The 20,150-nt window shown below is 36.1% G+C and overlaps 3 protein-coding genes across 15 annotated transcripts in view; 2 read left to right on the top strand and 1 right to left on the bottom strand.

Moving 5' to 3' along the window:
- P2ry14 (purinergic receptor P2Y14) overlaps positions 1–3,042 on the top strand; it is a 44,032-nt gene extending 40,990 nt beyond the window's left edge. For all 4 annotated transcript variants that reach the window (XM_013159705.3, XM_013159704.3, XM_063249192.1 and 1 more), the window contains one exon: positions 890–3,042. In XM_013159705.3, the coding sequence (XP_013015159.1) occupies positions 913–1,923 (1,011 nt within the window). In that variant the 5' untranslated portion in view covers positions 890–912 and the 3' untranslated portion in view covers positions 1,924–3,042. The remainder of the gene's footprint in view (positions 1–889) is intronic.
- Positions 1–20,150, bottom strand: part of Med12l (mediator complex subunit 12L) — a 276,541-nt gene that overhangs the window by 176,349 nt on the left and 80,042 nt on the right. For 6 of the 9 annotated variants that reach the window (XM_063249179.1, XM_063249183.1, XM_063249180.1 and 3 more), the window contains 3 exons: positions 19,164–19,378; positions 17,857–17,961; positions 16,798–16,974 (listed from right to left, as the gene is read on the bottom strand). In XM_063249179.1, the coding sequence (XP_063105249.1) occupies positions 16,798–16,974; positions 17,857–17,961; positions 19,164–19,378 (497 nt within the window). The remainder of the gene's footprint in view (positions 1–16,797; positions 16,975–17,856; positions 17,962–19,163; positions 19,379–20,150) is intronic. The other 3 variants (XM_063249185.1, XM_063249186.1, XM_063249187.1) reach the window with 1 other exon arrangement.
- On the top strand, positions 9,165–13,336 carry Gpr171 (G protein-coupled receptor 171). 2 transcript variants are annotated; one of them, XM_063249194.1, is made up of 3 exons: positions 9,192–9,271; positions 10,446–11,088; positions 11,211–13,336. In XM_063249194.1, exon 3 carries the CDS (start codon positions 11,823–11,825, stop codon positions 12,780–12,782), a length of 960 nt encoding a protein of 319 aa, XP_063105264.1. In that variant the 5' UTR covers positions 9,192–9,271; positions 10,446–11,088; positions 11,211–11,822; the 3' UTR covers positions 12,783–13,336. The 2 variants fall into 2 exon arrangements, with proteins under 2 accessions (XP_013015160.1, XP_063105264.1); XM_013159706.2 differs by lacking the exon at positions 10,446–11,088 and having other exon boundaries at positions 9,165–9,271.

The raw sequence follows: 20,150 nt of genomic DNA, 5'->3' as shown, positions 1-20,150 counted from the left end.
GTTTATTAAATAATGCAATCATCTTTTGCATGGCTAAGACAAAAAAACCAGAAAAGCTCGGTTTTGAAAAGATATCCATAATCCCATATTAAAAATACTAGTTAGTATTTGGCTATGTATACTTGTTAAGTACTTGTTAAGATAGTGTCTTGCATCTGAAATATATGTAAGGTAGATTTTCTAAAAAGGTCTCAACAGCTCCTTCAAATGTAATACCTAGACTCATGAATCCATAAAATTTAACTTTAAAGAACACACACACACACACATACATATATGCATTCCCAGCCATTTTTATTGTTTGAGACAGGGTCTTGCTAAGTTACTGAGAGGCCCAAGATGGACTCAAACTTGTCATCCCCTGCCTCAGTTTCCCAAAGTGATGCTATATTATAGGCCTGCACCACCACAACTAGAAAAAAAAGTATATCTAAGACAGAAGCCTGACACATTAAAGATCTACAAATAAAATGAAACGCTGAATTCTACTTTTAAGCACTTTAGACTATATCAAGTAAGCATTTCCTAGAACTCTAGGGTTTATAGCAAACCATGTCATTTTAGAGAAATCTTGGTCTCTGAGTCAAAATGCTCATACAGTCCTGAATCTACAATTTTTCTTTGTTCTCATCTGACTTCTCTGTTCTTCCCTTTCCATTCCCTCCTCACCATTAAAAAAAAAAAAAAAAAAAAGGATAAAGGAATCAATTAGCAAAAGTGAAAGAGAGGAAGGGGCAGAGGCCAAATTTACATGGAGTAAAATGCTTCAAGAGCTCAGTGCATCTGACCACATTCATTGTCTCTATTACTCAACAAATGAGGTGGAGACAAGACAACCTTTGAGTTGTCTCCAAGGAATCTTGAGTAACTAATCCAAACATCTTTCCAGGCCTTTCCCTGAGGAGTTACAAGATGTTCAACTCCACCACGCAGCCTCCAGACCTGCCCTGCTCGAGGAACACCCTGATCACTCAGCAGATCATCCCTGTGCTGTACTGCATGGTCTTTATCACTGGGCTCCTACTCAACGGAGTGTCAGGATGGGTCTTCTTTCACGTGCCCAGTTCAAAGAGCTTCACTGTCTATCTCAAGAACATTGTTGTTGCTGACTTTCTAATGAGTCTGACTTTTCCTTTTAAGATCATTAGTGACTCGGGCCTAGGTCCCTGGCAGCTGAACGTGTTTGTATGTAGGGTCTCTGCTGTTGTCTTCTATGTCAATATGTATGTCAGCATCGTGTTCTTCGGACTCATAGGCTTTGACAGATACTACAAAATTGTAAAGCCCCTTTCGACTTCATTCATCCAGTCAGTGAACTACAGCAAGCTGTTGTCGGTGGTGGTATGGATGCTCATGCTCATACTCGCTGTGCCCAACATCATCCTGACCAACCAAAGTGTTGGGGAGGTTAAGAAAATACAGTGCATGAAACTTAAAGATGAACTGGGTCGCAAGTGGCACAAAGCATCAAACTACATCTTCGTGGGCATTTTCTGGGCTGTGTTTCTTTCACTAATCATTTTCTACACAGCAATCACAAGGAAAATCTTTAAGAGCCACCTTAAGTCCAGAAAGAATTCCATTTCAGTCAAAAGGAAATCTAGTCGCAACATATTTAGCATCATGTTCGTATTTTTTGTGTGTTTTGTACCATACCACATTGCCAGGATCCCCTACACAAAGAGTCAAACTGAAGGTCATTACAGCTGCCAGTCAAAAGAACTCTTACTCTATGTGAAAGAATTCACTCTGCTACTGTCTGCTGCAAATGTATGCCTAGACCCTATTATTTATTTCTTCTTATGCCAACCATTTAGAGAAATTTTATGTAAGAAACTGCCTATCTCACTAAAAACTTATGACGTGGACATTGCCAAAGCCAGAAGAGGAAACACAATTCATGAAAGCACAGATACTCTATGAATTGTCACCCACTTCCAAGCTAAGTCCACGCATGCATGCTGTCTGACATCTTCAATTACATGATAACTGAATGAACAAATAACATAACCATCATAGCAACACATCACTCAATACAAATATTAAATTTAATATGCTTAGCACAATAAAATTCAAATGAAGTTTCCATGTTTTGTAGCATCAAACTTAAAAAAAAACCATTAGATTTTTCTAATGCTGTATTTACTTTTCTTTTTAATAAGAAAAATATGCATATAACTATTCAATCACACTCCAAAAAGGTTTAAATTTATAATAATTGAAGTAGAACTTAATAAACAGGAAGAAACCAAACATAATTTACATAGGTTTCTTCTTTGTCTGAAGACAAGAATTAAATTAGTAAGATATAAACTTTTTAACAGAATCCTTAAAGATCAACTTAAAGCAGACACTGTTTGATAAAGGGCTAGTGTATTGAAAAAATCAAGTTTTCTCTGATTTGAAGCAAGATAAGCAGATATCCAGAAAAAAAAAATTTTAAAGATTCCATACTGATTTACCTCACTGAATTTCAAAGAAAAGCAGATACAATAAATTATGTACTTTACAATAATACTTTACATTTTGAAGGATATTAGGTAAATGTTAAATATACCTTACATGCAAATTTATTTAAGGCACTCAAGGAAGTCTGAAGATGTCACATTAAAATATTTTTAAGTGGACTCTACTGAGAAAAGCTAAGAATTAGAATGTGTTGCCAGCAATTTATCAAAAGTATGGGGAGGGAGACAGGATGACTAGGAAAAGACACACACCAGAATGTATCTTATTCTCTCAGGGAGTTAGCAGGGACAGTTTTCTCAGAAACCAAGTGGACCTGATTTTTTAAAAAGATTGAAAATGTAAAATAATGTGTGAATGCATCATGCTCTCTGCAAGCCACTGTATTTTAATACATGGAAATGAAGGATATGGTTGTTGGTATATGAGTTAATAAAACTAATTTCTTTACTATTTGCTGTCTAGAAGACATTCAGCCCATCTTTCAAATGTTTTCACACACATTTTTAAGTAATATTTGTATCTATTTCATGTTTTACTGTATATGTAACAATAAAATTCTTTTTAATGCTGTCAGATTTTTTTCCTAGTATAGTAATCAATGTATGAGACATTATCAAACCTCCTTATAGTCAATACTGGACGGATTCTTCAGTATGTCCAGTAACAACACCCTAGGACAAAAAAATACAGTTCAACCTCCCACCTCAAAACAGCTTCAGAAAAACTCAGAAAACACACTCAATACTGAAGAAAGGCTGGGAAAGTTTTCACACTGGATATTTACTTTCTACCCCCCTAACAGCTCCCTGTTCCCAATGCTGGGTCAAATAAACTACATCAAAAAGAACAAAAATTCTCAAGCCATGACGGATATCCTTGGTAAACTAAGCGTGCTATATTTATTTGGCTAAATATGCTTGGAAAAAAATTTAATCGTGTTACTCTTTACATCTTTCACTGGCTACAGCAAATAAGTAACACATGGGGTTTCAATTGCCTCTGGGGCCACAGGAGAAAGTTCTAAAAAAAGAAGTAAGATAAGTCTCCTCAGCCTCTCTTCCTCTTTTGTAGGCAATAAATACTATTAAAACTTTTCTTTGGGAAAGTTAGTTTTCTCTATGGCACCAAGAAATGCATTTTAAATTCCACACCAAAGCAGATTAGTAATGTGAAAACGAAGTATTTCAGAAAATGGCACGCAACGCAGATAAAGAGACTGTGGAGCAACATCAGCTGAGTATCAATGACTGCATACTAGAACTTCTGGTTCACGGCAGTAACTATACAAAATGTCAGGCATTGGCAACAACTGAGTATGCTAGCAACTTTTGAGAGATGACAGATGCAGAGATGTAGGAAGACAACAGAGTATATTTTCCAAGTCCTTTGTATGTAACAGTGCAGCACAGATGCTGCAATGCTTAGAGTGCCCAGATAAACCTACAGGACGCCTGTAGTGGCAGAGAAGGCAATGTAAACACTGTTTCAAAAAAAAAACAGAAGCTGAACTCTGAGCTTAGAGCTTATGCCTCACCAAGAGAGATCAACAGGCTCATAGCTCCAGCCAACAGGAGTTAAAATACATCTATGATAGACTGTGATATGCCCACAGCTGCACTGTAACATCCAGAATACAAAAACATAATGTTTTAGAAATGTAACTTATGCCTACAACCAAAAATCTCCCTTACTAACAATCACATTTTAACAGAACTGATGTTCCATTTTGATACACACTCGATTCCATCACCTAGGCAAACAAGTTTCAAAGCGTTCATATAAAAGGAGTACTTGGGACAAAAAGAATCAAACAGATCCCAGAAACATCACAATCATGGAAAACAACTGCATGTGACACCTATCCACTGAGGTGGGTAAATCATGCGCAGTGCTGTTTTACAAAACGTAGCCACTAGACGCACTCATCTGTTGTTATACCCTCAATCTCTATCACCTTTTCTCAGCAATAAAGTAAAACTTTTCCTACTCTGGGCCATATAGCTGATACAAATCTGAATTAGGTTTAGGTAATCAACATGTCTGAATAGACTAAGCAAAGACTCGGATGGAATGAGACCTAATTTGACCCAATGAGAACAACTCCTAGCTTCCTCAAGAAATTTTCTGCTGGGGATTTAGCTCAGCAGCACAAATGCCTATTTGGCAAGCTTGAGGTCATGAGTTCAATTCCAAGTACCAAAAAAAATTTTTTAAAAGAAATCTTCTGGAAGGAGTATTGCAAGATGTAAATCTGGAAGTGTTTCTTTCATTTGGATACCTTAAAAAGAAAATCGAAAGCATCCTGTGAGTTGAAACTGACACCACAGAAGACAGACTGAAGAAAAGGTACAAAGTCAAGCCTGGTTCTGTATCTGAGGGTCTGTAACATCCTCCCCCCAGCAAGCCATACCCAGTGATTCCTACATCCACCCTCACAAATAATTTCAGATCTTTTCTGCCTCTCACTCAGACAACTGCAATCATTCCTTAAATGGCTTCTTGTTTTCTATTTTTCTCTCTTAACCCAAAAGACTCCAAAGCTACCAAATTTGCCTAGTAACCCTCAGTTGACAGGTTTTTTTCCCCTGCATAACCCTTGTAAGCTCTCTACTGCTTCCTTACTACAGTCCTTAGGAGCTCGCATGATTTGGATCTCAATTTTTTCCTTGCATCATAGATCCTACTCAGACAGCCCAAATCCCTACATTGCCTAATAATCCCAAAACACACTCCCTGTACTCTACACATCGATATTATCCCCCAATATGCCACCTTCTGGCTGCATCTAGAAAGCATCCTTAGGCTTCCTGCCTCATTAAAAGCAATCAAAGTTCCTGGATACTCTCCAGTCGAGCATGAAGTAAATCTATATCATTTCAGTTTGAGGAATAACATTCCGTATCACCCTTCTACAACACACTCTTCAAAAAATAACAAAAATATTCTCTATAATGGGGGTGCAAGGGGCAGCCTGAATCAGTAAATACTGGCTACTAGAATTTTTCATATATACTTGATCAAAAAGAAAGATTCACATGGCAAGGAAAAGAGAATTTTTCCCAAGAAACTTCTCATGGAAAGTAGCCAGAGTTTACAAAATGTGCTAGTGCTTTGAAAATATGCGAGTCACAATAAGCTCATCACAAATGAACATAAACAGAAAGGGAAAAATACCATTAACTTCGGTGACTGAAAAAGAAACAAGATAACCTTTGAACATTCTAAGGGATTCCCACCATCACCATGAATTACTTCATGGATATAACAGCACAGCCACAACTCACAAATGGAAAACAACACAAAATGCCTATGAACCCCCAAAACACTGCAGTCAATCAAAAGAAACCAAGAGATCTGGCAGGGGAAAGGACTCTGCTGTGGACTCTGAGGAATATATATTTGGCCACTACTCTACCTCACTCACAGCCGAAAACTTGTGCAACAACTTTCAGTTTCAAAGAATTTCCAAAATTTTACTATGCCATTAAAGAGTTAAAACTGATAGAAACAGCAATACCCTGTAAGTTGTACATCAATACCTTACTTCAAAATTACTCTGTTTAATCACATGAAGCCAGCACCAGGGAAAATTCTTTGGGAAAATCCAGAGTAAGGAAATTGTGCACTTAAAGTATCTTTCAAAATCAAATCCAGGCACAATGGCTCCAAAGAGAGGCTTGAATTTGAGACATACAGGCAGCTGCAGAAGTGAATGATCATAAAAATATGCAAGATATAAAACAGTATGAACTGGGGCTGGGGATTTAGCTCAGCGGCATAAGCACCTGCCTTGCAAGCAGGCAGTCGTGAGTTCGATCCCTGGTACCGATAAAAGACAAAGAAAAAAAAAAAAAAAAAACCAGTATGAACTGAGAACATCTTGCGTTCTCATTCCAGAGGTTGCTAAATCCATGAGGAAAGTGGAAATAGTGACACACTGTCCAATGATATTCAAGTTCAAGTGGTCACCCACACTAACTGAATGAGAAAACCTGCATTGATGTGATACTCGTCATAACCAGTGTCCCTGTCTAACACACTGCAAAAAGAGCTGGCTCATATGCTGTGTTTGGTGGTATACAACTGTAATGTATAAATAAATCAAGCAAGCATAGCTGAGCCCTGGGTTCAACGCCCAGTAAGACTATCAACACCACTACCAACACACACACACCAAAAAAAAAAACCGGTGCTGGCTCACTAAATTTTATCTCCACAGTACTGTGCAGGCCTTGTTTTTTCCCTATTTCAGTTTTACCATCTATAAACAGAATCTCCTGTACCACAGAGTTTATGAATCTCAGAACAGTGTCTGGCTGTGATACTACCCATTCCCAGCACTTAAATTTCCCCTTTCTCATCAATTCCCCAAGGTTTCTATGCTATGCCTAAAAAACAAATTTTAAAAATGTTAAACATTAAAAGCTAATATCACTCCTGAAATCCTATTGTTTGTCCTCAATAAAATCAAATGAATGATATGTATATACTGCAGAGCGGACTACAAAAGCATTTTCCTTCTCAATTCATAACTTGCATGACAATTTAACATTGTACACACTAAAACATTTATCAAAGTAACTACTATATCACTTCGTTTAAAAGTACTGTGGTTGAGGAAGGTTAGAGGGAAGTAACATTATCTCACTTCTTCCCACTGGGGTTTCTAGATACTGGGTTAGTGATGACATGCAATTTCCTGGAACACTAACCAAATACACTCTGAAAAACATTCATCCTCAGTGAAACAGATAAAAAAAAATGGCTTGTGGAAATTAAAATGGAACTTGTGTATTACATATATTACTAAAGACATTAAGGGAAAATTTTATTTCCAATGTGAATAGAGTTCCACACAACGCCCAGTTACCAAAACTTATTCTCGAAAGGAAGACTATGATTCAGTTTCACTATTAAATTATCAGTTCCCACTATTTCAGAAAAAAAAAAAAAACCAGGAGAACACTGAGAACTACAGCACCTTAGCACTTTCATTAGTAATCTGTACACCAGCTGTGGTCTTAGTGGACCCTCAAATAACCCTAAGGAGTGACCCATAGACACAAATATATAAATACTCCTATCTAAAAGAAGAAGAAAAACTTCACCAAAAACCTTTTATCGCACTTTTTCTTCGTATCACATTAAAATCCTCACCAGTCTGCAGCCAACTCCACCTCTAAATTCCCTCTTCACTGTCACCCCATCCCCAGGAGTGGGAACTGTGATCACAGCTGCTCAGTTACTTAGCTACAAATCTGTCTTTTCTACAACTGTATTTCGTCAATAAATCTTGTCCACAGCAAAGCACACATATCTTAAAAGACAGAAGATTTCCTAGCACTGTTACAATGGTAGTTAACTCTGGAGTCCATAACCAAACAAACAGAAGCCTACAATAAAAACTATATGAATTCAGAATATGCCAGGATATCTGAACCAATGGCCATTACGATCATGAGCAGCCTTACCATTTTTTATTAACAATTCCTTTAACTTTCCTTAAACTTTCTCTGGCTAGACATTTCTCATTTAGTCTTTTGAGAACTTCTGTTAAAAGCTAATTCCAAGAAATTTGTTTCAGATTCAAAGAGGTTTTTTCTTGTCTAGAAAACTGAAAACTAACTTTCAGGAGAAAAAGAAAAGAAAACCAAAACACCTATCAAGGCAGTGTAGCATTGGAAGAAACCAGACCCTAACCAGATAGCAACAGCTTTGTACTTACAAATCAATCTTTGACCACCACATTTAGAACTCCAGAAAATATGCTTGTGTCAGAATCTCATTCTCATATATAAAGAGAAAGACATTAAAAAGCCAATGGATGATACGTATGTATGCAGTCATTTTTTAAGAGATAGCAACTTTTTATCAAGGTTCTCTAAGCTCTTTTCAGACATTCAATTAACATTTTCTCACCCGTAGGCAGAATGAACATGTAACCAAATAATTTAAAGTACACTAAAGGGGGCTGGGGATTTAGATCAGCGTCGTGAGTTCGATCCCCGGTACCAGTTTAAAAAAAAAAAAAAAAAAAAAGTACACTAAAGGGTTCCTTTACATATACTCTATTATCACTATATACAGTCTTAATTCATTAACCACTTACCATTCCAATTATTTAAATACAAAATAACTAAACAGTGCATGCTTTTTCATTAACTTTTATAATATAAAAGAATATATTAAAATGACAATTTTATCAAATTTATTCAATATAAGAATCAACTGGTTAAATGACACCTGTCCAAGCAACACTAAAGATCATATATATACTTTACCAAATTCCTACAGAATCTCTTTTTATGTTGTTGTTTAGTAGATGTTTCCACAAGGATAAAAACTGCAAACATATCTTTTCATCGACTGTAATCTTTAAATGCTGGTGAGTATCACCATGTACACTGAAGACATATTTGCTTAAAACATCTTACATCTGTAAGTCATAATCCTTTTCAAGGCATAACCATTGATATTTTTTGAAACTACTGGTAAAAATCATATCTTGGGTAACTCAGGAAAAGCTAAGTAAAACAACAGACAAATGAAAATCTTTTTCTCTGAAAATTACTGACAAATTTGGACAGCTTTTGTAAGTATAACAAAAATTCATTTTAAAAGTTTCATTAGGAGACTTTTTGCAGTTAAACTAGTCACAAACCACAGTTTCATCTACGTCAACATGCAACATTTTAAAACCACACAAAAGGAAAGAAAACTTTTAGTATAGCCAGCAACTCTGCTATGCTGCCACTTGCCTGAAGATGTAGGGCAAGGCCTTGCAGACTCAAAGAAACCCCAGGTATGTCATTTTAAATATTTAATCTATTTTAAACGATGTCTCACACATGGAAGATTTATGTTTTTTCAATGTTTATGTAGAAAAGGCTAACATTTAACAAAAGCTGCTGTGTAAATGGGCACCAATTATTAAATAGATCCTAGACATGAACTGTTCTGCTATCTCTACTATCTGAGACTCCATCCGTCTCAAAGAAACAGCTTAATTCAGATAAGACTAAATATCTAGATGAACATGCCTGTTCAATAATTCAGTTTTATAACTAAGTGGATAAAGGCGAATGTTATAGTTCTTCACAACAGATTTTAAAATAATTTCCTCAACAAATACTGCAACATGTAATAATTTTCCACAATGCCTCATATAGAAAATTTTGAAAACTTTTTCTAAAGCAATGGGCATTTCGAGAAGTAAAAAGGTACTTAAGTATTTCCTTGATTTTCCTGGAGTACCTCTGAACACATCAAATTGCCACTGGCCCAAAATGGCTGGCAAAATAACAAGCTCTTACTTTTCAAATTTGTGAGTCAAACATGGGCTGTTACATTTGTATAAGTTAACCCTAAATGACATCATCATCACGAAGGATTTTAAATTACTTTTCACTGCAATTTTGATAGAATTTCACAAAAACTAATGCGATACACTGATGATAATCAAGCATTGCTGAATGACAGCTACATTACAATTGAGTTACTTACCTATAGATTTGTAATCAGCTCTAATTTATAGAGAATAGTAATCAAAACAAAATACTCTAATTCTTCTATGTACCACATAAGTCTTATTATAAAATGAGATTTTACCACATAAGTGTGCAAGTAATAGGGCATTTAAATAAATACATTATGAGATTACTGTCATTATGTAAATTTGAAATAAATGGCTTAAGTCAAAATCCTATAAAAGAACAATAAGAGGCCTGGGGATTTAGCTCAACAGCATAAGCGCCTGCCTGGTAAGTGCGAGGTCATGAGTTCAATCCCCCGTAGGGGGGCGGGGGGGGGGGCGCCATAATAAGCAAAAGTGAGAGACAAGATCATTGTACAATGACATATTTTTGACACAAAGCAAAGCATGCTCAGAACCCAAACAAATGTAACTATCAAAAATAAGCGTCATGCAGAAGTCAGTGAAGCCTAGAGTAATTCAGAGATTAAAATGTCTTCCTTAGGGGATCAGCGAGGGAAGAGCCTAGTCCTGCTTGAACAAGATGCAAACTTTTAAGCAACATACAACTCAAGCTCAGTCTCCTCAGCTTATTGGAGTATGGGGTAGACGCTGTCAGCAAAGGCTCTACCCATTAGTCCTAAGGATCCACGCTTTTTCACATAAAAATTCAAAGGCAAAAAGGAACTGTTCACTGACAATGGAGATCCCACCAATCTAAATCAGAGAAATGGCATTAAGGACAGCAGGGGGAATTGTAAGTGGGTGACAGATCACATGCTTAGTATATGTAAGACCCTAGGAAGAAGAATAATATGGAGGAACTTAGTCATGAGAACTCTGAAGTTAAACTATAAATTTATAGAATGTGGCCTAAGTTTAACAAGCTTAGCATGTACTTGCTCAGAATATAATTCCTATCATAGAATAAAGATTGGTTGCTATGCGGTAAAGATTGGTTGCTATGATATTATCATTTGAGTCATCATTGCCTTCATTATTGCTGCTAAGACAATGTTTTCCAGTGATTTTATAGGACATGCAAACTTGGACTGTTTAAAGTATCTAATAACTGGACACAGCTAGCGGCCATAATACTGGACATCACAGGTCTATACCACTATGAAATTGGAGTAATGAAAAGGGAGGTAATAAGACCAAGTCATATTCTAATCCTTCGACTATTTCTACTAAAAAAAGATATAAAATTTTGTTTCTGAAAAATGAACTCATATGTCATACAATAAAGAGTCTACTTTTTTTTTCTTAGTTCCAGAAATTGAACTCAGGACCTCACACTAGCCAGTCAGGAGCTGTGCCACTGAACGACATCCACAGCCCAAAGGCCTACTTTCTAAATCACACTTTTAATCCTACTACAATCTGCTGCCATCGCTGTCAGCCAAGCTCTTCCAGGATGAGGACCTACCTGACTCTTTAAAAGGAGAATCACAAAGCCTCACTGAGAGGTGCTCGGGCACACCTGTAGTGCTTGTTATCTGCACCTACTTCTCAGACTCCACCTTCACTTACCTCTTCTGAAAACTGTCTTCCCACCCAACTGCTTAATGAAGAGGTATTAGCATATAATACCAATAAAGGCAAAATACCCCTTCCAAAAGCAAACTACACAGGACTCCCTGAAAGTCACAAAACCAAACAAGGGAAAACCAAGGATTTCTCATAATTTAGGATGTTCCAAACAGTCTACATGTCTAGCAAAGTCAATTAAAATTCTACCTAAAAACAAGAAATATCATGGTATTATCAGTCCAAATGTGTTTAAAAGGAACAGTCTTTAAGTACTGACCTTGCTTTAAAAAAAAAAAAAAGTGTGCTGAATTTTTTTTAAAAATTGACGTTATTCTTCCTGTCCCTCAAGATGACAAACAGTTCATTGTTCTGTCCAGTTTACAGAGATCTGGAGCCATTCACATATTTTTTTTACTTAGTTTTCCTTGTTGGAATTATTGGAAGTTGTTTTGCAACCTGGGCATTTATACAGAAAACTTCAAAGCACCAGTGTGTAAGCATATACTTAATCAATCTGCTTATAGCAGATTTCCTGCTCACTCTGGCACTACCAGTGAAGATTACTGTCGACTTGGGTGTGGCACCATGGAAACTGAGAGTATTCCACTGCCAAGTTACAGCATGCCTTATATATATCAATATGTACTTATCAATTATATTCTTAGCATTTCTCAGCATTGATCGCTATCTTCAGTTGACACACACCTACAAGATCTACCGTATACAACAGCCTGGATTTGCCAAAATGCTGTCAACTGTAGTGTGGCTTATGGTACTTCTTCTAATGGCCCCAAACATGGCGATTCCCATCAAAGACATCAAGGAAAAGTCAAATGTGGGGTGTATGGAATTTAAAAATGAGTTTGGAAGAAATTGGCATTTGCTAACAAATTTCATATGTATAGCAATATTTTTAAATTTCTCCGCCATGATTTTAATATCCAACTGCCTTGTAATTCGACAACTCTATAGAAACAAAGATAATGAAAACTATCCATATGTGAAAAAAGCACTCACCAACATATTGGTAGTGACTGCTGGCTACATCGTTTGCTTTGTTCCTTACCATGTGGTCCGAATCCCATACACCCTCAGCCAGACAGAAGTCATCTCTGACTGCACGACCAGGATTTCACTCTTCAAAGCCAAGGAGGCCACGCTGCTCCTGGCTGTGTCAAACCTGTGTTTAGACCCTATTCTGTACTATCACCTCTCAAAAGCATTCCGCTTAAAGGTCGCTCAGACTTTTGCCTCATCTAAGGAGATTAAGGCTCAGAAAGAAAACTCAAGGTATGAAATTGAGGCATAAAGTACGGAACTGTTCCTGCTCACTTCTTGCTTTACTGGATCACAAAGCTTCTTATAGATTTGAAGGAGACAAATAAAATCTTGACAATGAAAAGTACAGAACATCAGCAAATGTGGGCTGATTTACACGGAAACCCTGTTTCCAAATGCAGACCAGTCTTAAGTTCACATGATTGTTGATACCCCTTAACCCAAATGTTTGTACAAGTAAACTGAAGGTAAAATACCATAATATCTTTAAAGTAAAAAGAGGTTTATAAAAGACTTTGAATGTCTGGGATTGATTTCTTGATAAAAAAAATGCACATTAATATCTATGTAATTTGCCAGTAAACCCTCCAATCATAGAACTTTAAAGCCTTTTGATAAATACATTACTTCAAGAAACAGTAACCCATTTGTTCACTACCACTCCAATTTTTAGTATAAAAGTTTTTTTCTAATACAATTAAAACCTCTCATAACTAAAAGCATGAAAAACACACAGATAAATTTTTAATGTAACCTTCATTCTACCTGTAGATTAAAAAGGTGTTCTGCTGTGGGTAATATAAATCTAGTGATTTCTTGCTTTTATTTCGTCCTAATACAAAATGCATGGGCAAGGGAGCTGTCAAATAACACTAACTACTGAAACTACTGTTTTAGAACAAGAAACACACACGAAAGGTATGGAAAAACTGCACCAGTCAAAAGATCTTAAAATAGACACACAAGACTCAACATAACAAGGCCATGTAAGGAACAGAGCACATGCTGAGTTGAGGTGCTGCTCAAGTCCAGAAAGCAGTCTGACCCCATGGGGGTTTGCAATGTAATGCAGGCAGGCGTCATTCTAGCTCTTGTGGTAACGACTCTGGCCAAATTCTTACAACCAGCAGTGAAACAGGATTCAGTACACAACAATAAAATACAGACTTATTAGGGAGAGAACTAGAAAAGTTAAGCATAGATGAGACTGTTTTTTGGTGTCACTAGAAAAAACTTCTATTGAAATACTTGGTAATACATTTTTATTAGCCGCAATGATTAAGAAATTGTGTTCCTGGAAGCCAGGAAAACAAGTTTGATTTCCAATTTCTTTTTGGACTTGAAGAATGATTTTCTTCTTTTTTTCTTTTTCTGAGATGTTGTCTTTCTACGTAGTTCAGGCTGGCCTTGAGCTCACTAAGTAATCTAGGCTGGTCTCAGTATTCCAAGTGCTAGAATCACAGGTGTGGGCTGCCCCACCTGGCTAAGAGTTTCTGAAACTTGAAATTTTTGTCCACAATTTCACAAATGTATTCTCTGAGTTTTAAGTGAATAGTAAATTTTAAAATGCACAAAGTGCCTATAAAAATGTATAAAGTAAGGGCTAATAAATTCTAGGTAGCTGGTAGTAATGACATCAGTACCACATATCTGACACAGTATAGATGACTCTCATCTATATGATGAAGTTACAGGCTTGTAGAAGAGTTTTATAATCCAGAACCTACTTGTTAGTAAACTAAATAACATCTCTTACTGGTGAACAGATCAAGTCATTATTCATATAACAGCATAGATGAAACTTAATTTTCTGAACCTTTGATCCAATTCCCTTTTGTTCTTTTCCCTTAGTTTTTACTCATTAAGGCTCCCTAGTAGAGTTGGAAGAGCTAAAAAAAGTTTTCTTACCCATATTCCTATATTCTCCTCACAGGCATGACAGGTTGGTCATATTTCCCTTTCTATTCAGGTTGAGAGCCGGACTCTCAACAGCGGTCTATCAATATAATATTAGCATATATTTTTACTCTCTCTATTGATGACTTCTTCTGAATTATACTCAATGTAAAGGGGAGATTAGAGTAACTGGTGGTAGAAAACTACTTAAAAAGTTGTCTAGTATAAGTTCTGTTGCAAGTACACTACAGTTGAATTATGTCTAGATTCATTATGACAGATGATCACTGGAAATCAAGACCTTTCTTCTAAGGAACTGGACAGTCTTTAGAATGCTAAAAGCTGGGAACAATTATGTAGTCAAGGTCACAGAATATCAAAATGAAGATACTGATGCTTAGCCTCCTGCTCAGATAATTGATGTATAGAGCAAGACCTCCAAAGTTCTCCTTATCCAAGCAAATAACTCTCAGTCATTTCAACGTTCTATTTTATCTCCCGTTTTGATTTTTTCTTATATATAAAGTTTTTATTTGGAGTAACAGCAAGCAGGTTTACAGAAAAGCTGCAAAGGGGCTGGGGATTTAGCTCAGTGGCATAAGCACCTGCCTTGCAAGCAGGCAGTCGTGAATTCAATCCCTGGTACTGATAAAAAGGAAAAAGACAAAAAAAAAAAAAAAAAAAAAAAAGAAAAGAAAAGCTGCAAAGACTGTAGCAAGTTCTTGTGTACACTTCACACTTCACCCAGTTTCCCCAAATGTTAATGCCTTGCAGAACTGCTACATTTACTGAAACTAAGGTTAACAATGGTGCATTAATAGTAAATAAACTCCAAACTTAACACCCTTGTTTCTACTCTAAATATTTTAAAACGAACCCCAGACATCATAGTAGTCTATCCATGGCTTCTTCACAGCACATCTCTAACATACACAACTACCCTCCCTGTTACCCTCAATAAACTGTCATATTATTCCTTTCTACTAAAATTGCTGGTGCCAGTTAACAGTTAAAAAATATTGACATATTCAAAGAGTAATGACAAGAAAGAATTTTGTCAAGTTTTGACATAGTCATACATATAAAATCAAGGAAAAAAAAGAAATATTTTAATTATAGTAAGACAAAATGTGAGTTTAGTGATACTGAGTCACCTTGGAGGACGTCTAAAACTACCAAAAAGTACCTTTAACAGTATTCTTAGCATGTCAACCAAAACTTCTAAAAGAGAACTAGAAAATTAATACACATTTATCAAAATTACATTTTGATACAGCAAAGAACCCCATGAAAAAAGTGGCTCACTTAAAGTGCCCTTACCGTAAACTTGTAGAAAACTAAGTTCATGAAACCAACAACTATTTTCAGAAATTAGCCCACTTTCCACTAAAAATATAAAAAACTAATCTTGTTTTCCTTTATAATGAACACATCACACAAACTAAACACCAACACAAAGCAATAATAAAAGATGTGTTATGTACCTGTACCAACTTCCCACAATAAATGCAATCCGCATGTACTACAATCAGGTACTAGTTTAAAAAAATTTTTAAAACATCAATTTCTTGACAATAATGAAAATTTTCAATATTCTAATTTTATCATATTTTATATATATATATATATATATATGAAATGCATTTCACTAGACATGCAATATATGCAACCAATGGAAAATAAAATTTGTTTATATTTAAAAATATTCCAACACTACATTTCTATGCAACCCAGTTCTTTATATCCAATGCAAATCCAAGTCCATCTCAACTACAATTTCTTCCAAGAAATCTTATCTATTTTCTTAGTTGGATGCTCTTTCCCTCCAGTATTGATTCTTCAAGAGTAGAAGGGACCCAGGAATACTAAATGGCAAACCTTCCAGGGGGCACGTAGGGTTTTACTGAATTACTACATTAACAAGAGTGCTTCTCATTTTATAAGCATAAGTCTTTCTCCTGTCTTATTCATCTGTCTTGTGTCCCTAAAATCTTAACCATGTGTATAATATTAAAAAGTACCTATCACCACACAGTACACATAAAGGCTAACTCAGTACATGATTTTAAAACTGAAGTAGGAAAACACATTTACAGATCATTTGCAATGAGTCAAATGCTTTTGGCGAAAGAATATGAATACAGAAAATTCTATTAAACTAATCAATCACTAATATCACAACACAAACAGACTACACTGGCACACAAAACTGTATGATTGGAATTATAACAAATAGAATAGCAAATGCAAAAAACTCACCTGACATTGTTATGTGTAAGCCAGACAGGTAGGTAAATATCTGCCACTCAACTGTTAAAGTACTCCCAATAAAATAATTAAGGTGTAAAGTAAAGGAAGCAACAACTTACCAGAGGTATCGGAAAATGTGTTGCATACTGCAGGTGACGGAGGAGGTCATAATTAGATGGAAAAATTAATTCCCTTGGTTTTTCCCTTTTTGCCAATTTCTCACCATTAATGGACATTCTTCTGCCCAAAGAAGGGTTGGCATTCTCACAGGACTCTCCAGGCATGGGAGAAAAAATCTAAGTCATGTAAAACAAATGTTGGAAATTGTAAATGAAAGCAAATGAAACCAAGCCACAGTGTTACAAACTACAACTTTAAACACACAAGATGTTTATACAATAATATATTGTTCCACTTAACCACTAAGCAAAAAATATGCAAAAATTTTATTTCCATAAAATTCATATGCAGATAAGCAGGAAACTGTCAGTTTTACTCCACATTTAGGTAAATGAATGAAAATGAAATCCATACATGAGTTCAGAACAACAACAAAAAATAACCAATGTGTCTATACCACCCAAGGAGCAGACACAAAAGATTTATAGATAAGTGTTTTCATCATACAGCTATATTCCTCCCAAAAACATATACATAATGATAACTAATAAGGCTAAGGAGTAACAGACATCAATGTTTTAACCTGTACTTCAAATAAAAATATGTTTTTATAAAGAATTACTCCCTAGGGTTCATGAGAAATGCTTAATAAACTATCCTGAGATAGAGCAGAAGAATGAAAGTACAAGTCCAGAGCTGAAAGTTCCTCATTAGAAGCACAGACATATACAGCAAATCAGCACGGACTGTCAAGACGAAACTATACTCATGCATTCCGAGAAACAATAAACTCAAAATGAACTAAAAGTCACAGTCAGCTAGGAGGAAAAGCATGTTATAATTGGCAAAAGAGACAATGTAACCAAAGCTGAGGATGAAGTGAGGTCATACAACTGTAGGAGATGATCACTGTAACTCAGGGTGGAACATGGCAAAATCACACTCACATCACAGGTGCACAAGTCATTCTGGTACATGGGGCAAAAGACAAAGGACAGTGACAAGTTGGGTGGGAGTGGGTGGGTTACATGTCAATAAGAATAGAAGGTTGAACCTACTGGAAACTCCGAACCAAAGTCAGTTTTAAAGTCACTCTTGTCTACTTCATCAAAAATGTTAGTAGTTCCTGAGTCAATGCCCATACGCGCCATAATACTCTGTTCCTGATAATGGCCAGAGAAAGAAAGTCATTGTAAATTCTGTACCATAGGAAACTAAAACTAAAAAGTAACAGAGACTTTGTAATCATCCCTTAGCCTGCCCTGCATTTTTTTCACACCGAAAACCAGAAGGAAGTTTTAACACATGCATTGCTGTGAAAAGTCACACTCTCTTTCCCTCATGATGAGAACGTTTTAACTTTCATGATATTTTAAGGGAAAAACACATAAATTACTGATTAGAAACAAAAAGGCTATAATTTCCTCTGTAACTATTTACTGTCATAAATTCAACAATATCTTTTAGCAAGAAAAACCTAAACTTTGTATCTAAGGATAAGATAGATGCCCAGCCATCAAAGCATAGAAAAGGAGCAGCAGCTTAGAAAACATGTAAACCAGTAAAAGAACTTCAGCTTTAACCCTTAAAATGTCTGTGAAAAAAAAACTGAGAAATACTATGTAAAATTCATGCAACTTTTAGAAAACAAATCTTGTGAGCACAAACTATGACTCTATGCTGGCAATTCTAGTGCTGAGCTTTTTTAAAGCAAACACAGTCACTGTTTTAAATATCAAAATGATGTATGATGAAACCTTTTCAAAATCAGTATGAAGCTGTAGTTTAAGAAACTGTCACAAACTGTTGTCACCACTTACAAAATTTAAGTGTGTGGGACAACATCCAAAATATCATAAAACTGTAGTCATACTCAAAGCATGAAATTGTCTGCTGAAAAGAACAAGTCTATCATATTTGAGAAATGGATTAAATGTTCAATAAGTCAAAATGAAAGTACAATGTGTTACGGCTAACACTGAATTTCCAAGTATGTATGAGGATGATATAAGAACAATGGTACATCCAGGAAAAAAAAATGCTCCTTAATATGAAAACTCAGCTAGCTTTTAGGGTCAAAACAACTCTGGTCTTTAGGACAACACAAAGCAGAGACTAAAAGATCTAAAACTAGCGGCAGATTAGTCTTATTAAATATTTACAATCTGTCAAATATTTTCATTAAGTCTTACAGTATACAAAAGAAAATTCTAAAACAAATTATAGTCAAGAATACAGAGTAGAGACAAAAGGACATTATAGAAAACACAAGTAAAAAGGGATCAATCTCCTATCACCAATACCGTCTGTAAGGGGCCCCTGGCACGGATCAGTGTGAGGGATGGGCCTCACCCCAAGGTCCTACCTCCATTTTTATATCGTGGTCCTTTGAATAGTGTTCATCTGCATTTTCCCCTGCTGGTGACCGCGGCCCAGTGGAGGCAGTGACTGACAAATCTCCTCGAGATATGAGTGTGCACATGTAGGCATCGTGAGAGAAGACGTCATGGCGGATGAACTCGCAGAAGAGCAGCACCAGGTTCACAAATTCCACCTTCTCACACTCACTGTTTGGATCCGCTGCGAAGAAGCAAATTCCATCAGAAATCTGTAGATCTCACAGGAAAAACTACCAATTACCAGGGCTCAGAAACATTTTTACTATCTTCTATAGTCCACCTCTTAAAAAAAAAATAATTTATCGAAAGATTTACTGAGGCACACATTGTATACAGCAAGCAAGCAGGTTGTCTTGTCTGAATATAACTCAAAGGGAAAAAATACAATTTCAATTCTAATAGTAGTGATCCTTGACAAATGAAAACAAAGTGATACATAAACATAAAGCAGGATTAGACTACCATCCTGCATTTTTACTCCTCAAACAGTTTGCAACCAGTTTTTATACGCTACGTCTGTCTGTATTTTGAGGGTAGATGTGTGCATAATTTCAAAGACAACTTCACAACAGAAACACAATTCAACTGTATTTTTAAAAAAAATTAAGTGAGATCTACTACTGAAAAAGGGAAACGATTAAAAAGGGTATAAGGATGAGGCCATAACATCCTTTTGTTCTTTTTTACATTCATAATTGATCTATTTAGTTCACATAATGACTTTGAATACTGTAAGCCTTGAATCTTGGGCTAGAGTTAAAACAATGTTAAATCCTATACCTGGTACTATCACAAATACTAACAGAAGACAAATGCAGCCGTCCAGGAGCACTGAGCTCAGGCCATGTTTCCCTCGCCCACTGTCACACTGCAAACCAAGGCACCTCTACACAAGGAAACCAAGCAGTTCTTCCACAGACAGTAAACATCACACAGAACTAACGAAGGCCTCA

The sequence above is a fragment of the Cavia porcellus genome, unplaced genomic scaffold (assembly GCF_034190915.1).
Source record: "Cavia porcellus strain 051 isolate PalLab524CR breed Dunkin Hartley unplaced genomic scaffold, mCavPor4.1 scaffold_5, whole genome shotgun sequence".
NCBI lineage: Eukaryota > Metazoa > Chordata > Mammalia > Rodentia > Caviidae > Cavia > Cavia porcellus.
This window is presented reverse-complemented; position numbering and strand designations above follow the sequence as displayed.